Raw genomic sequence first — 21,980 nt, forward strand, 5'->3', positions numbered from 1 at the left:
AATTATGTGGTCAGATTTGCTGTGAGCTCGTAAAGGTCAGAGACACCCTCAGTATGAGGAACATAATAAAAATGTTCTTGACCTGGTAAGTTAAAGAATAATAAGGTAATTTGTTTAGTTGTTTGAGATTCTAGTTGCCTGTCCTGCCACTGTGTCCTTGCTCAAGGCACTTAACCCCTAAACTCCTCCAGGGGTGCTGCACTGTGGTTGACCCTATGGCTGACCCTGCTCCAACCTTTGTGTGGATGTGTGTATATTGTCTAGCCTTAACAAACATTAAGAGCTAAACCTGACCATTGTACAACCTAATGTGCACATAATGTACTTGTATATACATACCTAGAGGATGATATGTGGGCCAGTTTTCTGTGAGCTCCTGTAAAAATGTGTTCCCCCCAGCAACAAGAGTAGATGTTACATTTTTGTAAGACATTCTAAAACTTAAAGCAGGTTTAAATGGCCACACATCATCATTCAGACAGTAGTTGAGACAGATGTTCAACATCTTGTAGGTAATACAGTCTTATAGGTTATCCATAAAGTCACATAACAGGTGGCTGCTCCAAATGCAATTAAATGAGTTTTATAACAAATTTTTCTGGACAGAGATTGCAGTATTTTTTCAATGAAAAACAACACCATATTCTTATGAGGAACAAATAGCTCTCATCAGAGGTCAAAATGGGCTAATTGTGTTTAAACAGTGTAGGAAGCCATTGAGGATGCATACTTGAAGATCTACGATGACCTTAGGGTTGATGAGATGTGTAATTCTTATAGATGTTAGCTAAATCATTCTCTGCCATCTGCAGAGCTGAGGTTAGGTTATCTATGCTAGGCCTTGGCCCTTCTTGTGGGCTGAGTTCTACTCAAGGCTGATGGTATTCACCAGAGGCCCCCTTTACCACTCAGTCCACAATCGACACGCCACAGGCCAACATGGCAAGGTGTTTGTATCTCGGCTCCTTCCTTTTCACTAAGATAGTCAATACACCCCGTATCTCAATGAGAGTCAAAACTTGCCTCATTAAAACCTGGACCCCACACAGCCAAGGCAAAGCCATCACCATCCACTCGGCCATACACTCCGACTCTGAAAATAACAGGTAGGTGATTTGAAATTGCTTGTAGGACCATAACATTATCTGCTAAGGTTAGTTTATAGGTCTCTTGAAACCATATATTTTATAATCTGCTGTACATTTTAATTATGTATTCATACTGTTCTTTCTCTGTTCTTACCCAGAGCCATATTATAGTGAGTACCTCTACAATGGGTGATAATATAATAACTGCTGATAAATGTTAATTCAGTTGGCTTAAGATTAAAATCTTTTAATAGGCTTTGATACAATACATCCAGAAAGACCGCTAAATGTTCGACCTTTTCAAACATATTGATTAAGATAAATGATATGTACTCTTCATCTGGAAAGTCATGGCTTTTAACAAGCTCTGATTTTTACAGCTTGTCAGAGGAAAAAGTCATAATACACTTTATTAACCAAGATGGCATCAGAACCACCACTGCTGTTACTGAAGGACAGACCCTGTTGGATGTTGTTGTAAACAAAAACTTGGACATAAGTGGTTTTGGTACGTAAACAGGAAACATAGACAAGTAAAATATGAATATCTTTAGCAAATATGTATCACTGTATGTTGCATTTACAGTATAAAATCCATCTACTATCCAGGTGTCTTTAAGGATTTTCACATATGCCCCTTTATTGTCTCCTCTGTTGTTCTTCAGGTGCATGTGAGGGGACATTAGCATGCTCCACCTGTCATCTCATTTTTGACAAGACATTTTATGAGAAGATGGAACCAACGGTGGATGAGGAGATGGATATGCTAGATCTAGCTTACGGGCTTACCAAGACGTGAGTTTCATTTTGAAATGATAAAGTGTCCCTCGCTGTCCTTTGCTTGTGGAAATGGTATGATTTACATACGCAATCACAGCTCAATCAAAACAGGCACACACAATAAATGTTGATTTAATCCGGTCAAAACAGAAACAAGTGGTAGGGCCTCACTGCTGAACTGACATAGACACAACAAAGTGCAGGAAATTCGGTAATTCATCATCTGTCTGCCTCTAATCTGCTTCTGATTGACAGGTCCCGTCTTGGTTGCCAGGTGACAGTGCAGAAGTGGATGGATGGTATGACTGTCCAAGTGCCCCAAGAGGTGAGGGATGCTGTGGGATCTAAAGGCAACCAGTGATCCTTCATGCAACCTGCTACACCTCTCACCTACTGTACCAAGTCTAATCATCATCATAATCAAACATCTCCAGAAACATATCACTCAGGACCACTCTGACATGTATTTACCCTTTGCCCTACCAATCAACTAGCTTCTGTTGGAGAATCGGTTGTAGCAATTCCATATTACCTGTACTTAGCATACAAAATGACCTAAAGTGGCATGCATTATAAATAGTAAGTTATTAAATGTTACAAACATTGCCTGTAGTTCAATGACATGTCACCTAGCATGCTGGCTTTATAAAAGGAAACCATTGGAAATATGGAAGCACATTAAAGTGGACCATCTTTATTCAGCAGTTCTCTGCAAAGTGCCTTCAGAAAGTATTCACACTCCTTGACTTTCTCCTAAATGTGTTGTGTTACAGCCTGAATTTAAAATGGATTAAATTGAGATGTTATGTCACTGGCCTACACCCAATTCCCCAGAATGTCAAAGTGGCATTATGTTTTTTAAATTTAAATTTATACAAATTAATACATTTTTAAAAAGTGAAATGAGTCAATATGTTCTTCAAATCCTTTGTTATGTCAAGCCTAAATAAGTTCAGGAGTAAACATTTGCTTACCAAGTCACATAATAAGTAGCATGGACTCACTCTGTGTTCAATAATAGTGTTTAACATGATTTTTGAATCACTACCTCATCTTTGTACCCCACACATACAAAAAATCTATAAGGTCCCTCAGTCGAGCAGTGAATTTCAAACACAGATTCAACCAAAAAAAACAGGGAGGTTTTTGAATGCCTAGCATTCTATTAGTAGATGGGTAAAAAAAAACAAAAAACAGACATTGAATATCCCTTTGAGTATGGTGAAGTTATTAATTACACTGGTGTATCAATACACCCGGTTGCTACAAAGAAACACACGTCATTCCTAACTCAGTTGCCGGAGAGGAAGGAAACTGCTCAGGGATTTCACCATGGGGTCAATTGTGACTTTAAAACAATTAGAGAGTTTAATGGCTGTGATAGGAGAAAACTGAGGATGGATGAATAACATTCTAGTTACTCAACAAAACTAACCTAATTGACAAACAGAAAGGAAGTAAGCTTGTACAGAATAAAAAATATCCAAAATATGCATTCTGTTTGCGACAAATTCTAAAGTAATACTGTAAAACATGTGGCAAAGCAATTAGGTAAATGTGATATTTCTGTACTTCATCGTCAATAAATGTTCAAAAATTAAAACATGCTTTCACTTTGTTATTATGGTGTATTGTGTGTAGATGGGTGAGAATTATTATTATTTTTAATTCCTTTTTAATTTAGGCTGTAACACAACAAAATGTGGACTAAGTCCAGGGGAATGAATACTTTCTGAAGGCACTTTCTAAACCACATAAAATTCCCTTTAAGTAATTAAATCAACTGTGTTTTCATCCAACTACATTGTGTGAAATTTGACCCACTAATCTTTGTGCAAAACAATAAGTTGTTGCAATTAATAACCCTGCATATTTTAAATAGGATGTCTAGAAAGTTGGGACTGAGAAGGCATGGAAAAACACATGCAGAGAGTTTTGAGGGCAAACATGATTTATTATAGGTGGTGCAACAAACATAGGCATATACAGGTTTGTAGCAACGGATAATGTAATAACTGCCAATAATGTAACAGCTGCCCATAATGTAATACATTTTGCATTCATAATGTAAAAAATTACCAATAACCTAATAACGTTATATATCTAAAAAGCTTTTGTTACATTATGCATTGATGAATACATTATGGAGTGGGTAAAAGCTTTTTCATTAATAGTGTAATAACTTTAACCAATAATGTAATAACAACTTTAAAAATAAATACTAAATCTATATTCACTCTTTTTCACGCATATCAAGTGTCATGTAATAGCTGACTACACACCAAACCACATTCCTGAGTCGTTATTTGATATTACTAAGGGAATGTAACCAGTGGGCTAATGTTGGAGAGCTCATATTCATGTTTCTCAACAGACATAAACAAACGGGCAGATTGTGGTATTTAAATCATGACACACTTAGATATTGCAGATAATACAGTCCCAAAATGATGTCATATCTACCAGAACATGTAAAATGAAGCTGTGAGAGTAACTTTGTATTAAAACATTTCTTGTACTGGTTGACCTGAAAAAGAAAAATGTGTAACACTTCCATATGTGGCTCATAAGGGGACTGTAAAGGTAAATACATTAAAGTAGTGCAAAAAAACACAGATTTTGGCCTTGGTCCAATGGGTTATGTGTGAGTGAGTGAGTGAGTCAGTGAGTGAGTGAGTGAGTGAGTGAGTGAGTGAATCAGTCAGTCAGTCAGCCAGTCAGTCAGTCAGTCTGTCTGTGAGTGAATCAGTGAGTTTGTCTGTCTGTCTGACATGAGTCTGGTTCCATCTCTACTCTGAAAGGCAAAGTAGCCTGGTCAATCCTGGGATAAGGAGGAGTGAAACTCCTGTTGAATAGTTTTGTGATCATTAGAATTTTGCTAATCACATGACTGCAAGGTTTGTCTTCAAATTGAGGAGTGTAGTTGTTTTTTCTCTCTGAAGACATTGGATGTTTATAAGGTCAGAATGGAAGTGCAATAGTTACACCCTCCCTTTTGTGGCAATGGATGCAAATACAAACAGTTCCTTAAGTGTGTGACACCGAATATGCATTCCGTTAAAATAAGAGAGTGATTTTAGGATGTTATTACAGTATTGTATTAAGTTATTACAATATAGATTTTTTTTACACACTTTATATTGTAATAATCAATAATAATGATTACATTACGTGCAAAAACGTTATTACGTTATGCGTTCTGCATATTTATTAGTTTATTGGCAATTTATTACATTATCAGTTGCTACAAGATCTGAAAAGAGCAATTATTTCCCCCCCTGATTGTTACACAGTGATATGAAGGTTCTCGCCATGTTGGATTATTGTTAACAGTTGCTGTTCTTAGTGTTCTAGGATAAAACATGCATAAAAACAGACAATAATGAAAGTGGTGCAGTATACATGCAGTATACATGCGTGAGTGCAGTATACATGCGTTATACATGCGTTATAGATAAAGGTTAAAATCCAGGCATGTCACATGATTGCACAAAACACAGAGTCCTAGTTATTACTGTATGTGTTTAAGACTGTTATACAGTACATTCGTTAAATACTCAGACCCCTTGACTTTTTCCACATTTTGTGACGTTACAGCTGTATTCTAAAATTTATTAAATAATCCCCCCCCCCCTCAATCTTTACACAATACCTCATAATGACTAAGCAAAAACATATTTTTAGAATTCTTTGCAAATGCATAACAGATAAAAAACTTAAATATCATATTTACATAAGTATTCCGACGCTTTACTCAGTACTTTGTTGAAGCACCTTTGGCAGCGATTACAGCCTTGAGTCTTCAGGGAAATGACGCCTCAAACTTGGCACCACTGTATTTGGAGAGTTTCTCCCATTCTTCTCTGCAGATCCTCTCAAGCTCTGGTAGGTTGGATGGGGAGTGTTGCTGTACAGCTGTTTTCAGGTCTCTCCAGAGATGTTAGACCGGGTTCAAGTCCGGGCCCTGGCTGGGCTACTCAAGGACATTGGCTGGGCGGCCAGCTCTAGGAAGAGTCTTGGTAGTTCCAAACTTATTCCATTTAAGAATGATTCAATGCTGAAGACATTTCTTGGTACCGTTCCCCAGATCTGTGCCTAGACACAATCCTGTTTCGGAGCCCTACGAACAATTCCTTCGACCTCATGTCTTGGTTTGGCTCTGACATGCACGGTCAACTGTTGCACCTTATATAGACAAAGGTCTACCTTTCCAAATCATGTCCAATCAATTGAATTTACCACAACCAAGTTTAAGAAACAGCTCAAAGATAATTAATGGAAACAGGATGCACCTGAGTTCAATTTCGCGTCTCATAGCAAAGGGTCTGAATACTTATGTAAATAAGGTATTTCTGTTTTTATTTTTAATACATTTGCAAAAATGTCTAAACTATTTTTGCTTTGTCATTATGGGGTATTTTGTGTAGATTGATGAGAATAAAATACAAATTTAATCAATTTTAAAATAAGGCTGTAACATAACAATACGTGGAAAAGTCAAGTGTTCTGAATACTTTCCGAAAGCACTGTATCAATGCATCTATCTATCTATATATATGGAACACCTTATGTACACTGTGTGTGTGTGTATATATATATATATATGTCACGGTTGTCATATGGAGGAGGAGACCAAGGTGCAGCGTGGGAAGCGTACATACTTCTTTAATCAAAGAAAGAATACTGAAGAAACTATACAAAACAACAAAACGAACTGTGAAGCTAATATGGCTAGTGCAGACAGGCAACTAAACATAGAATAAGAACCCACAAAATACCCAAGGAATATGGCTACCTAAATTTGGTCCCCAATCAGGGACAACGATAAACAGCTGCCTCTAATTGAGAACCAATCTAGGCAACCATAGACATATAAACACCTAAACTTACAAAAACCACTAGACATACAAAAAAAACCTAGACAATACAAAAACTAAACAAACCACCCTCGTCACACCCTGACCTAACCCAAATAATAAAGAAAACAAAGATAACTAAGGTCAGGGCTTGACAATATACACACACAGTGTACATAAGATGCTCCATTTGACACATGCAAAATGACACTGAACTTTTCAAAAACAACACCATTTTTTTTTTTTTTTACTCATTGCGATTCATGTTGTAATTCTTCTTTAACGATAAAAGTTAGAATCAGGAAAATGTGAACACCATGCAATCGCTTGACAGTATTTGGAACTCAGTTTGGATAATATTCCATCTCATGTATTTACATTTTTTACAGCTATTTTGTGTGTTATCTGAACTATATTTGTATAAGTGTTTGCTCGTATACAAATTGTGCATGTTATACCTAATTTGCCTCACATTTTTATTTTTTCCCTGACATATTATCCCTATCATCTTCTTGAACATGTCACAGTCCCTCCAGTAAACACACACATGACATTGAAGGCAAGATGTCTGGTCCTTATTCATAGCTTCAGCCATTTGCTATACAAAAGCATTAAGCATCCCCATTCAGTTGGAGGAGGTGCTCTGTCTGAGTGGTTTGCATAAATACCATTCATTTCCTCTAAGCAACAACCCACAGGACATTGCACAGACTGTTGAAATTGTTTATCAAGCTGACTAGTTTGACGCAAGTACTAACCCATTTAGTCTTTACCATCTGACACGGTCTTACTTCCTTGCTTAACTTTCATTACACATTCATCATACATTTATCTGCATTCATCACTAATCCTAATTCCTGCATTTAATCTGCACCATTCTTAATATAGAATTTAGCAAGAAATACATAGATATTTACACACAGAGGGAGGTAAAGTAATCCTTGATTATCTACATTCTGATAACCCACTATAAAACACCAAGTGATGAGCATTTGTACAATCAGACAATTGATTCCTCACCATGTGATAGCTTTGTGGCATTTTCTGTTGGTTCAGCCATTTTACTTTGCTACTGGAGTTTACTTACACGTTTTTTTTCAATTGCTTTTGCATCCGAGTTGCCATTCTTGTTGTCACCTGAGCTGAAGTATTCTCTCACAGTGTTTCTGACAGTTGCTGGCAGTTTTATTCTTACAGTGTGGCTGATTGTGCTTGCAGTTTTGGCATTGGTTTTATATGATGTCTGGGAGAGATGGGTGCATCCTCCACCCAACTGTTCAGGGACCACCTCACCACAGTCAATCTCTGTTTTAGTCTTTGCTCCTTTCTCCTTGTTGTTGACAGATTGTCTGATTGACACAGACTGAAGGACCAGTGGAGTGTTTTGACCATAGAACACTGTCTGGGGTATGTGGACCTGCACACTCTGACCGAGAAGTTCCTCGTTTTCGTTATGTTCTCTCCCTGTGTCAGACACCAGAGAGACGCCACACTCTTCCACAGATTGATCAGACTGTTTCTTCACCAGCATTCTGTTAGAGGAGGTGTAAAATGTCATTTTTGTCCTCTTCACCTCTTCTTTGTTGACAGCCTGGTTGTTTGTTTTTCTCAGCTGTATGTGTGTAATGGATATTTCTTTGGTCTGGCCTTTTGACTCTGATGTCTCAAACACTTTATCCTTCTGGCTCTGATGCACCTGCTCCCCACTCCAATCAGAGATAAAATTCTCACTGTCATCTGGTTGAGAGACAGGGCTTTGACTATTCTCACCTTTTAAACTATAGAGGCTTTGCGTACGCAACTGGTAGTCTTCTCTATTCAGAATGCTATTAGAACGGTAATGCTCCTTGTCTTCTTCTCTCTCATCATACTTATTATACAAGTCCAAAACCTCGGGTGCCTGAGCCACTGCCACTGGGAATGTCATGCTCCAGTCTTTTGGGAATTTCTTCGGAGTGTCTGGGGTGAGAGGGCGTAACCGTGCCGACGTGCCGAACAGGAAGGGTAGGGAGCTGGGCTCGTTGGGAGAGGACACAGAGTCAGAGCAGAAGGAAAAGGCACTGTCTATGGAGCTCAGAGAGGAGGCAGACGGTGAGGTGGCTGCGGAGGACAGGCTGGAGAAACTGGATCTGTTGGACATGGCCAGCCTCTGGGCAGGGTGCCAGAACCTAGAAGCTACCTGAGGGGACCTCCAGAAGGCATACCTAGATCTGCTGCCACCTACCCTGGGGCTGCTGTCCCCCTTTAGTAGCCCCTTAGCGTGGGGTTTGTGTGTGTGTTGGGAGTGGTCTGCACAGCCACACATCACTGCCGCATCGCAGCTGGACTGACGGGCAACAGGAGTGTGGATCTGGCTTTGGGACCCTGACTGGGGAGAAGCCAGAGACACACTGGGTTCTGAGGAGCAGCGGGCTGAGCGAAGACTCTGGGTCCCCATCAGGGAGCATATAGACCCACTGGACAGTGAAGACATAAAGTCTAGATTTCCACAGCTATAAGCACTTTCCTCACTCACATATTGCTTTTTCAAGGAGTCAACCTCATTCAGAAGGCCCAAAATCTCTTTCTCCTCTTTCAAGACCAGTTTCCCTGGAGACAGGAATAAAGGTTCCCTGTTAGGAGAGTGAAGTCCTCCTTGCTTCTCCCAGTCCCAATCATCAGACACATAGAGCTGCTGGTAAGACTCCACTGAAAGAAAAAACAGGAGAGGATCAAAGCGAGACCACATGGTTACAGTGAAAATGCAAAAAAAGAAAAGAAAATCAACCATATGTGATCTAACAAAGATCTCACCCATGACATCGTCTACAGTTCCTTGTTCACAATTTGTCTCAGTAAAAATGCACTCAACATCTTTACCAAAAATGTCCGGGGTGTTTTCAATGAGTAGTTGGATGAGAGCTGCAACCTGCAATGGAGACATGAAAACACATTGAGGCAGAAAGCGTTAACAAATAGGGGATACAGGAGATGAACATACACTATCTGCTCATGCTAACTACAACACCAGAGTCATTAATGGGGTCCAATGAAAATGACTTTCAATTCAGTGTATTATTCCAATTTACACAGAAAATGAACAACTTATACAGTGAGCTCCAAAAGTATTGGACAACAAATATTTGTTGTTGTTTTGGCTTCAGATTTGAAATGATTCATTGATTATGAGGTTAAAGTGCAGACTGTCAGCTTTAATTTGAGTGTATTTTAATCCATATTGGGTGAACCGTTTAGAAATTAGAGCACTTTTTGTAGATAGTCCCCCCCATTTTAGTGGACCAAAAGTATTGGGACATATCTACATTATGTGCATTATTAAAGTAGTAAAATGTTACGTATTTGGTCCCATATTCATAGCACGCAATGACTACATCAACTTATGACTGTACAAACGTGTTGGATGCATTTGCTGTTTGATTTGGTTGTGTTTCATATTATTTTGTGCCCAATAGAAATGAATGGTAAATAATGTATTGTGTCATTTTGGAGTCACTTTTCCGTAAATAAGAATATAATGTTTCTCAACACTTCTACACTAATGTGGATGCTACCATGATTACGGATAATCCTGAATGAATGGTGAATGATGAGTGAGAAAAGTTGCTGAGGCATAAATATCATGTGATATTTGTGCATCTGTAACTTTCCCACTCATAATTGTTCACGATTCATTCAGGATTATCCGTAATCATGGTAGCATCCACATTAGTGTAGAAGTGTTGAGAAACATTATATTCTTATTTACGGAAAAGTGACTCCAAAATGACACAATACATTATTTACCATTCATTTCTATTGGGCACAAAATAATATGAAACACAACCAAATCAAACAGCAAATGCATCCAACACGTTTGTACAGTCACAAGCTCAATGCTTAATGCAATCATTGCGTACTAGGAATATGGGACCAAATACTTAACTTTATACTACTTTAATATACACAAGTGAATTTCTCCCAATACTTTTGGTCCCCTAAAATGGGGGACTATGTACAAAAAGTTATGTAATTTCTAAACGGTTCACCCGATATGGATGAAAATTCAAGCTGACAGTCTGCACTTTAACCTCATAGTCCTCATATCCAAAGTGTTGGAGTACAGAGCCAAAACAACAACAAAATGGTCACTGTCCCAATACTTTTGGAGCTCACTGTAGCTTATAACTTACACTTTGATGTTTAAAGAACTCTTGAGAACTGTTTTTATCTTTGTGATGTTTCACAGCAACACAAACGTCAAACAGTCAATCAATGTTCTGATGTTTAATTGGCATAAGAATCGCATTGGCCAAATTGTGTCGCAAGACAAAAATGTACCAGGTAGAAATGTTTTGATCCTCTGCAAATTAAACTTCATTGATTTCTTAACCTTGACATCATGTTGCCTTTTAAAATGATTATTTTAGCAATAAGCTACTAAAGAGATGATGCCTATTCCAAAATGTGATGATGCCTTTTCCAAAAGCTGTACCGAATACGAAACCACTGGACAGATACTGGTTGAATCAAAGTTGTTTTCATTTCATTTCAATAAAATGACATTGAACCAACATGGAATAAATGTTGAATTGATATCTGTGCCCAGTGGGAACTGACAATTTCAGCATATACTGTATACATTGAATTGTATATTTTGCATAATCATTATATTTTGCATTAATACATAAACTCAGCAATTCACTAGGGATTTATTACTGCATTTGTGTGTTTAATTGAAGCCTTAATAAAATATTATATATTTGACTATATTTATAAAATAGATTAATAGATAACATGCTCACTCTCATATTATTTTTCAGAAGTTGTCGGGTGCTAGATTCTCTTAGTCCATAGCAATAGAGATGGTCTGCACACAATAAATAATCTTCAATAATTCATTTATTTATCTGTGTAAGAAATACAGAGAAATAATAGAATACAGTAATTATTGAAGATTATTTATGGTGCTTATAAAATGTCAGTAGGGTACTATTGTTGTTGGGCAGGGGATCCCTAAGTAGATCTACCTTTTTAGTGGACTGACTCTCCTCCTCTGGCCCTTTGGGCACGGGCAGCCACAGCATGTTGGGAGCGATACAGAGAGCCAGGTTCAAAGCGTTCATCTGGTTCTCCTGCGAGCTCTCCTGGATGTGATAGAGAAGGGCGAACAGGTAGCGGAGCAAGGTAACATTATCCTCTGGAAGCTGGCTCAATAGCCTGAAGGGGACAGACAATGCAGTGTCATTAATACCCTAGTGGCTAATTGAGGCCAGTAATGTAGAGAGGAATGGGTGAGTGGCTGATGCAAACACCCTAGTGAATGTGTTCTGTCCTGTTCATATACCATTCTTTAGTCTGTCTCTGTCTTTAGTAAATTCCACTTCTGCACAGTACATACAGTAAATTTACTTGGGGAAGAACACATCAATAAATATATCTCTTCATGTTGTTGAAGTTGCTCTAATGTGCCGAATGTGTGTTGTTCAAAGATATTAAGATAAAAAAACAGATATTGAATGACTTTGAAACAGGACATGAAGTGCTGAGAAGGTTATTGGAATTAAAAAACAAGCAATACAGTTCTGTGTTTTTCTAGATGCACAAACGATTTAATGACTTTTAGCTGAATTGCAAACCACTGCTCTTCTATTCTATTGAGGGCATTTAACCTCTATTAAAGACTATTCTTTGATATGTCCTTTTTTTTCACTTTTCTGCCAGTCACAGGTTTCGAGATTTGAATTATTGTGTGCATTCTGTTGTACAATATTGTTCTGTTTCTGCTCACATCTATGGCTCAGCGTTACCCGAATGTTTCCTATCTATTTATTGGCAATTTATTACATTATCAGCATTATAAATGTAAAAATTATGAACCGCTATTACATTATTGGCAGTTATTTCATTCTAAGTTGCTACATTATTGGCAGTTATTTCATTATCAGTTGCTACAAGATCTGAAAAGAGCAATTATTCCCCTGATTGTTACACAGTGATATGAAGGTTCACGCCATATTGGATTCTTGTTAACAGTTGCTGTTCTTAGTGTTCTAGGATAAAACATGCATAAAAACAGACAATGATTAAAGTGGTGCAGTATACATGCGTTATACATGCGTTATAAATAAAGTTTAAAATCCAGGCATGTCACATGATTGCACAAAACACAGGGTCCTAGTTAGTACTGTATGTGTTTAAGACTGTTATACAGTGCATTCGGAAAGTACTCAGACCCCTTGACCTTTTCCACATTTTGTGACGTTACAGCTGTATTCTAAAATTTATTAAATAATCCCCCCCCCCCTCAATCTTTACACAATACCTCATAATGACTAAGCAAAAACATATTTTTAGAATTCTTTGCAAATGCATAACAGATAAAAACTGAAATATCATATTTACATAAGTATTCCGACGCTTTACTCAGTACTTTGTTGAAGCACCTTTGGCAGCGATTACAGCCTTGAGTCTTCAGGGAAATGACGCCTCAAACTTGGCACCACTGTATTTGGAGAGTTTCTCCCATTCTTCTCTGCAGATCCTTTCAAGCTCTGTTAGGTTGGATGGGGAGTGTCGCTATACAGCTGTTTTCAACTCTCTGCAGAGATGTTAGATCGGGTTCAAGTCCGGGCCCTGGCTGGGCTACTCAAGGACATTGGCTGGGCGGCCAGCTCTAGGAAGAGTCTTGGTAGTTCCAAACTTATTCCATTTAAGAATGATTCAATGCTGAAGACATTTCTTGGTACCGTTCCCCAGATCTGTGCCTAGACACAATCCTGTTTCGGAGCCCTACGAACAATTCCTTCGACCTCATGTCTTGGTTTGGCTTTGATATGCACGGTCAACTGTTGCACCTTATATAGACAAAGGTCTACCTTTCCAAATCATGTCCAATCAATTGAATTTACCACAACCAAGTTGAAGAAACAGCTCAAAGATAATTAATGGAAACAGGATGCACCTGAGCTCAATTTCGAGTCTCATAGCAAAGGGTCTGAATACTTATGTAAATAAGGTGTTTCTGTTTTTATTTTTAATGCATTTGCAAAAATGTCTAAACTATTTTTGCATTGTCATTATGGGGTATTTTGTGTAGATTGATGAGAATAAAATACAAATTTAATCCATTTTAAAATAAGGCTGTAACATAACAATACGTGGAAAAGTCAAGTGTTCTGAATACTTTCCGAAAGCACTGTATCAATGCATCTATCTATCTATATATATGGAACACCTTATGTACACTGTGTGTGTGTGTGTATATATATATATATGTCACGGTTGTCATATGGAGGAGGAGACCAAGGTGCAGCGTGGGAAGCGTACATACTTCTTTAATCAAAGAAAGAATACTGAAGAAACTATACAAAACAACAAAACGAACCGTGAAGCTAATATGGCTAGTGCAGACAGGCAACTAAACATAGAATAAGAACCCACAAAATACCCAAGGAATATGGCTACCTAAATATGGTCCCCAATCAGAGACAATGATAAACAGCTACCTCTGATTGAGAACCAATCTAGGCAACCATAGACATATAAACCCCTAGACTTACAAAAAACCCTAGACAATACAAAAACTAAACAAACCACCCTCGTCACACCCTGACCTAACCAAAATAATAAAGAAAACAAAGATAACTAAGGTCAGGGCTTGACAATATACACACACAGTGTACATAAGGTGCTCCATTTGACACATGCAAAATGGCACTGAACTTTTCAAAAACAACATAATATTTTTTCTTCAAACTCAATGCGATTTATGTTGTAATTCTTCTTTAACGATAAAAGTTAGAATCAGGAAAATGTGAACACCATGCAATCGCTTGACAGTATTTGGAACTCAGTTTGGATAATATTCCATCTCATGTATTTACATTTTTTACAGCTATTTTGTGTGTTAGCTGAATTATATTTGTACAAGTGTTTGCTTGTATACAAATTGTGCATTTAGCCTCTATTTAAGACTATTCTTTGATATGTCCTTTTTTTCAATTTTCTGCCAGTCACAGGTTTCAATATTTGAATTATTGTGTGCATTCTGTTGTACAATATTGTTCTGTTTCTGCTCACATCTATGGCTCAGCGTTACCCAAATGTTTTCTATCTATTTTTACATGTATTTTTTACCCTGTTTTCTTCCCAATTTCATGGTATCCAATTGGTAGTTACAGTCTTGTCTCATCGCTGCAACTCCTCTGGAGTTGCGAAGGTTGAGAGCCGTGCGTTCTCCGAACCACAACCAAGCCACACTGCTTCTTGATACAGTGCCCACTTAACCCGGAAGCCAGTCGGGTGTCGGAGGAAACACTGTGCACCTGGCGACCGTGTCAGCATGCACTGCGCCCGGCCCGCCACAGGAGTCTCTAGTGCGCGATGGGACCAGGACAACCCTGCTGGCCAAACCCTCCCCTAACCCGGACGACACTGGGCCAATTGTGCACCACCCCATGGATCTCCCGGTTGCAGCCGGCTGCGACAGAGCCTGGACTGGAACCCAGAATCTCTAGTGGCACAGCTGAATCTCTAGTGGCACTGCGATACAGTCCCTTAGACCACTGCGCCACTCAAGAGGCTCCAAATCTCAAAGAATAGGTAGCTTCCGGACAATCATTCAAGCGGGAAAATCTTAATAAAACAATTGTAAGCAGATCCATTATATCAGAGGTGGGTGCAGAGGGTGGAGTCTTTTGTTTCATCCCTGCTCTAATACAATTGTCTCAGTTCATCAAGGACCATATGACAATTCCTTTATTTTAGCCACTAATCTATTGTTGGTAAACAAATAAACAGATGTATGAATCTCACCCTTTTATCAACTCAATCTTGTCTTCAATATCATCAGCCGCCATGACCTCCATCCACTTCTCATACAGACCAGTATTTAGCACACTGCCAGGGATGTTGCGCAGAAAGTCCTGTTCATTCAAATATAAGTCCTAGCAATCAAAATTTATACAGTACAGTATGAAAATAGTTTTAAAAAAAACTTTTGGTCCTCCATTTTAACATGTTACTGTTACTGCTGGCCATAATATTTCAGTTTAAAATCCAATGCAGTCTAGTAAATAATCTAAAACACAAGTGAGACTTCAGAAAGCAATTACAGTGATGACTGATGCAGCAACAAACACAGACTCCCCCTCCAGCTGAACACTGTTGCCAGAGTTCAGTCTTTCCTTAAGTTCCCGGCATGTCTTAGCATTGGCTGAGCGCCGGAAGATCCCTGTGGTGGTGGGGCCCTCATGATACAACAGATACAGCATGTCCTGTATGGAGAATAGACCAGACATGTAGTAGTTTGCAGGCGCAATTACAAGCTGTGAATAATTTGCCCACCATGACTGATATTATCCTAATTTTCCCATCATGATTGGAATTATCCTCACTGCTTTCCCAGCAGTAGAGATGAATAATTTATAATGTTTCATATTTGATGGGATCAGAACTCACCATGATGGGTCTGGGTAGATTTCCATGATGACAGATGGAGGACAATGAAAGACCAAAGAGCTTGTGAGGAGTTGTGGGGGATTCAGGATATCCACCTCCTTGGCTGCCATGTCCTCTTCTCAGAGCCCAGTCTAACAGAGACTTCTTTCTCTTTATGTGTTTCTGAAAGGAATCTGTTGGAAATTATGAACAGCGCATTCTTTAGAAACTCTCAGTGACAGATATGTGGTCATTCAATCAGACCTGCTTTAAGCCAAACAAAAATATTAAAATGTAATTTTGAGTAACAAATCTGTCACGGCTTCAATAAGTAATGAGTGCAGGAGTCAGGCGCAGAGAGAAGGGTAGTGATGTGGATCTTAACTATTCAAAAAAAAACTGAGAGACGGTCACGCCACACACAAAAGGGCGCGTAAAGTCCCAGTCCAAACAAACAGGACAAAACTGATCGGAAAAAAGAAACCACAAGAATAATCAAACACCATAAACAGAAAAACAAGCCCGCACAAAAGCCGGCGGGCCTACTGGGTTTAAATAGCCCACAACCAAACCTAAACACGAAACAGGTGCAAATCAGACACAACTAAATGAAACAGAAAAGGGGATCGGTGGCAGCTAGTAGACCCTCCCAGTCCAAGAGGTACTGCAGGCCCCTCACCCGGCGTCTCGAGTCCAGAATAGCTCGTACAGTGTACGCCGGGGACCCCTCGATGTCCAGAGGGGGTGGAGGGACCTCCGGCACCTCACCTTCTTGTAGGGGACCAGCTACCACCGGCCTGAGGAGAGACACATGAAACAAGGGGTTAATGCAATAGTAAGAGGGAAGTTGCAATCTATAACACACCTCGTTTATCCTCCTCAGGACTTTAAATGGCCCCACACACTGCGGCCCCAGCTTCCGGCAGGGCAGGCGGAGGGGCAGGTTTCGGGTCGAGAGCCAGACCCTGTCCCCTGGTGCGAACACAGGGGCCTCACTGCGGTGGCGGTCAGCGCTCTTCTTCTGCCGTCCACCGGCCTGCTCAAGAGAGTCCTGGACTGCCCGCCAGGTCTCCCTAGAGCGCTGTACCCACTCCTCCACCACAGGAGCTTCGGTCTGACTTTGATGCCACGGAGCCAGGACCGACTGGTAGCCTAGCACGCATTGGAATGGCGACATGTTCGTGGAGGAGTGACGGAGTGAGTTATGGGCCAACTCCGCTCATGGGACGTACCTCGCCCATTCTCCTGGCCGGTTCTGGCAATACGACCGCAGAAACCTACCTACTTCCTGGTTCACTCTTTCCACCTGCCCATTACTCTCGGGGTGATAACCAGAGGTCAGGATGACCGAGACCCCCAGACACCATAAACGCCCTCCAAACACGGGACGTGAACTGGGGACCTCGATCAGATACTATGTCCTCTGGCACCCCGTAGTGCCAGAAGACGTGGGTAAATAGAGCCTCCGCAGTCTGTAGGGCCGTAGGGAGACCAGGCAATGGGAGGAGACGGCAGGACTTAGAGAACCGATCCACAACGACCAGAATGGTAGTGTTCCCCTGAGATGGGGGAAGATCAGTAAGAAAGTCCACCGATAGATGAGACCAGGGCCATTGTGGAACCAGGAGGGGCTGTAACTTCCCTCTAGGCAGGTGCCTAGGAGCCTTACTCTGAGCGCACACCAAACAGGAGGAGACATAGAGCCTCACGTCCTTGGCCAAGGTGGGCCATTTCCCCCAAAGACCCCAAACTGTCCTCGCAATCCCCGGATGACCTGAAGAAGGTAGTGTGTGAGCCCACCGAATCAATTGATCACGGACACCAAGCGGCACGTACCTGAGACCGGTCGGACACTGTGGAGGCGCAGGTTTCAACCGCAACGCCCGCTCGATGTCCGCGTCCACCCCCCATTCCCCCGGAGCCAGCAGCCTAGCAGCTGGAAGGATGGGAGTAGGAACGATGGACCAGTCCTCAGTGTCATAGAGACGGGACAGCGCATCGGCCTTAGTGTTGAGGGAACCCTGTCTATAAGAGATGGTAAATCTAAATTGGGTAAAGAACATGGCCCACCTAGCCTGAAGCGGATTCAGTCTCCTCGCCGCCCGAATATACTCCAGATTGCGGTGGTCAGTCCAGATGAGGAAAGGGTGTTTAGCCCCCTCAAGCCAGTGTCTCCACACCTTCAGGGCTTTTACCACAGCTAGCAACTCCCGGTCCCCCACATCATAGTTCCGCTCCGCCGGACCCAGCTTCTTAGAAAAGAAAGCGCAGGGGCGGAGCTTCGGTGGCGTGCCCGAGCGCTGTGACAGCACGGCTCCAACCCCAGCCTCGGACGCATCCACCTCAACTATGAATGCTAACGAAGGGTCCGGATGCACCAATACGGGCGCGTCAGTAAACAGCGCCTTCAACTGATTGAAAGCTCCATCTGCCTCGGCCGACCACCCTAAACGCACCGCCCCCCCCCTTCAGCAGTGAGGTAATAGGCGCCACCATTTGGCCAAAACCCCGGATAAATCTCCGGTAGTGGTTGGCAAACCCTAAAAACCGCTGCACCTCCTTTACAGTGGTTGGAGTTGGCCTATGACGCACGGCGTTAACGCGGTCACACTCCATCACCACCCCCGAGGTGGAAATGCGATAACCCAGGAAGGAAACGTCTCGTTTGGAGAACACACATTTCTCAGCCTTGATGTATAGGTCATGCTCCAGCAGTCGCCCAAGTACCTTGCGCACCAGGGAGACATGCGCGGCGCGGCGCGTGTGGCAGAATAGATCAAGATGTCATCAATGTATACCACCACACCCTGCCCGTGCAGGTCCCTGAGAATCTCATCTACAAAGGTTTGAAAGACGGCTGGAGCATTCTTTAACCCATACGGCATGACGAGGTACTCATAGTGGCCTGATGTGGTACTAAACACTGTTTTCCACTCGTCTCCCTCCCGAATACGCACCAGATTATACGCGCTCTTTCGTTAAAAAAAAAAGCTCCGTGGAATGATTCCACCGCCGTAGCGATGAGAGGTAGCGGATAACTAAATCCCATTGTGATCGAATTTAGACCTCGATAATCAATGCACAAACGCAGTCCTCCCTCCTTTTTCTTCACAAAAAATAAACTTGAGGAGACAGGTGACATGGAGGGCCGAATGTACCGCTGTCTCAGAGATTCCTTGACATATGTCTCCATAGCCAACGTCTCCTCCTGAGACAATGGGTACACGTGACTCCTGGGAAGTGCAGCGTCGATGGGGTGGTAATTTGTTCACCTTCTTTTTACAAAAACGATAGCCAAATCGGTATATTCTGGGGGAATGCGCACAGTGGAAACCTGGTCTGGACTCTCCACCGACGTGGCACTGATGGAAACTCCTATACACCTACCTGAACACTCCTCTGACCACCCCTGAAGAGCCCCCTGTCTCCAGGAAATGAGCGGATTGTGAATAGCTAGCCAGGGAACCCCCAACACCACTGGAAACGCAGGTGAATCAATAAGGTAGAAACTGATCCGCTCCCTATGATCCCCCTGCGTTACCATGTCCAGCGGAATCGTGGCCTCCCCGACCAGCCCTGACCCTAACGGTCGACTAACTAAGGAGTGCACGGGAAAGGTGGGTCTATCTGCACCAACGGAATACCCAACTTAAGGGCGAGTCCGCAATTCATAAAACTCCCAGCTGCGCCTGAATCGACTAGCCCCTTATGCTGGAGAGAGGGAAAAAACGCAGGGGAAAAAATGCATAAAAACATGTGACCAACAGGGAGCTCTGGGTGAGTTTGGTGCCTACTTACTTGGGGTGGCCGAGAAGTGTTCCGCCTGCCATCTCGACTCCCCAACGCACTCCTCCAGCACCGAAGTGTCCCTCTGCAGTCTGTGGTGTGAAATGACGTACCTCTTTCCTGAACCTTTCTCCACCTTCTCCTTTATTCCATTTCTATTGAAGATTGTGTTTAGGTGCAGGAGGAGCCTCCTCCTCCAGCCCCCCTACATGCAGCTCCTCCCAACTCCATCGGAGTTGGAGCGGGAGGGCTGGGTGGTGGAACTGACAAGTCCCCCTCTGAACGCCCGCGGGCAGCTAGCAGGTTGTCCAGTCGGATCGACATGTCTATAAGCTCGTCGAGGGAGAGTGTGGTGTCCCGACAAGCTAGCTCCCTGCGGACGTCCTCCCGGAGGCTGCATTGGTGGTGGTCCATCAGGGCCCTGTCATTCCACCCCGCACCAGCAGCCAAGGCGAAGTCCTGCGCGCTCCTCGTCTCCTGTCTGACAGTCGTTCACCCACCGCTCGGCCCTCCGGAGGGTGGTCAAACACGGCCCGAAAACGGCGGGTGAACTCCGGGTAGTGGTCCCGAGCCGAGTCTAGGCCGTTCCAGACAGCGTTGGCCCATTCCAGGGCTCTACCCGTCAAACAGGAGACGAGGAGGCTCACACTCTCCTCACCCAAGGGAGTTGGACGAACGGTAGCCAGGTAGAGCTCAAGCTGGAGCAAAAACCCCTGGCGCCCAGCCGCCGCTCCATCGTACTCCCTCGGGGGCGCGAGACGCAACGTGCCGGAACCAGACGATGACATTGGAGGAGTGGGTTGTGTCATCTGTGGGGGAGCTGGGGTGGATGTCGGGAGACCACTCCTCTCCCATTGCTCCATCCTCTCCATCATCAGGTCCATCGCCGAACCGATCCGATGGAGGACGGCTGTGTGATGGAGGACGCGCTCCTCCATCGATGGAAAAGGGGTGGTTGCTGCTCCTGCTGACTCCATAGTGGTGCGGGCTTCTGTCACGGCTTCAATAAATAGTGAGTGCAGGAGTCAGGCGCAAAGAGCAGGGTAGTTCAAAAGATATGGATCTTTAATATTTTAAAAAAAACAGAGAGACGGTCACGCCACACACACAAGGGCGCGTAAAGTCCCAATCCAAACAAACAGGACGAAACTGATCGGAAAAAAGAAACCACAAGAATAATCAAACACCAAAAAACAGAAATACAACTGGGCCTACTGGGTTTAAATAGCCCACAACCAACCCTAAACACAAAACATTGCAACAAATCAGACACAACTAAATGAAACAGAAAAGGGGATCAGCTAGTAGGCCGGCGACGACGACCGTCGAGCGCCGCCCGAACAGGAAGAGGCACCATCTTCGGCGGGATTCGTGACAAAATCAGCGCAATTCCCAGAGGAGAACACACAAAAACAATTATATATAATGCCAAATAAGGGTTATTTGGCTCGTAACGATAGCGGAACTCTTTTTGGTGCTACAGTATATACTGTAGAACCCTTTTCAAAGATTCTGAAAAGAACCATGATCATAAGGTTCTATATTTAACCTTGTTTTGTGATGTAAAGAACTCTTTCCTAAGGTTCTATAAATAACCATTACCAAAAGTTTCTATACTGAACAAAAATATTAAGGTGTTGGTCCCATGTTCCACAAGCTGATATAAAACATCCCAGAAATGTTCCATATGCACCAAAACTTATTTCTCTCAAGTTTAACGCACAAATTAGTTAATAGATAATCCATCCACCTGACATGTGGCATATCAAGAAGCTGATTTAACAGCATGAACATTACGCAGGTGCACCTTGTGCTGGGGACAATAAAAGGCCACTCTAAAATATGCAGTTTTGTCACACAACACAACGCCACAGATGTCTAAAGTTTTGAGGGAGTGTGCAGTTGGCATGCTTACAGCATTAATCTCTAACAGAGCTTTTGCCAGAGAATTGAATGTTAATTTCTCTACCATAAGCCGCCTCCAACGTCGTGTTAGAGAATTTGATAGTACGTCCAACCGGCCTCACAACCACAGACCACGTGTAACCACGCC

At 42.1% G+C, this 21,980-nt stretch overlaps 2 protein-coding genes across 4 annotated transcripts in view; one reads left to right on the forward strand and one right to left on the reverse strand.

Annotated features, from left to right (window-relative positions):
- The first annotated feature begins 855 nt into the window (after positions 1-855).
- On the forward strand, positions 856-4,142 carry fdx1b (ferredoxin 1b). Its single transcript, XM_036990217.2, has 4 exons — positions 856-1,106; positions 1,469-1,596; positions 1,754-1,883; positions 2,124-4,142. The coding sequence occupies exons 1-4, from the start codon at positions 940-942 to the stop codon at positions 2,227-2,229; spliced, it is 531 nt and encodes a 176-aa protein (XP_036846112.1). The 5' UTR covers positions 856-939; the 3' UTR covers positions 2,230-4,142.
- A 2,375-nt stretch (positions 4,143-6,517) lies between these two features.
- Positions 6,518-21,980, reverse strand: part of arhgap20b (Rho GTPase activating protein 20b) — a 47,870-nt gene continuing 32,407 nt past the window's right edge. For 2 of the 3 annotated variants that reach the window (XM_021618374.3, XM_021618373.3), the window contains 6 exons: positions 16,163-16,335; positions 15,817-15,978; positions 15,518-15,627; positions 11,731-11,920; positions 9,518-9,632; positions 6,518-9,412 (listed from right to left, as the gene is read on the reverse strand). In XM_021618374.3, the coding sequence (XP_021474049.3) occupies positions 7,794-9,412; positions 9,518-9,632; positions 11,731-11,920; positions 15,518-15,627; positions 15,817-15,978; positions 16,163-16,335 (2,369 nt within the window). In that variant the 3' untranslated portion in view covers positions 6,518-7,793. Of the gene's footprint in view, positions 9,413-9,517; positions 9,633-11,730; positions 11,921-15,517; positions 15,628-15,816; positions 15,979-16,162; positions 16,336-16,820; positions 16,939-21,980 lie in introns of those variants that run through there. The other variant, XM_090186551.1, reaches the window with a different exon arrangement.

The sequence above is a fragment of the Oncorhynchus mykiss genome, chromosome 10, assembly GCF_057628025.1.
Source record: "Oncorhynchus mykiss isolate SJ-2025 chromosome 10, ASM5762802v1, whole genome shotgun sequence".
Taxonomy (NCBI): domain Eukaryota; kingdom Metazoa; phylum Chordata; class Actinopteri; order Salmoniformes; family Salmonidae; genus Oncorhynchus; species Oncorhynchus mykiss.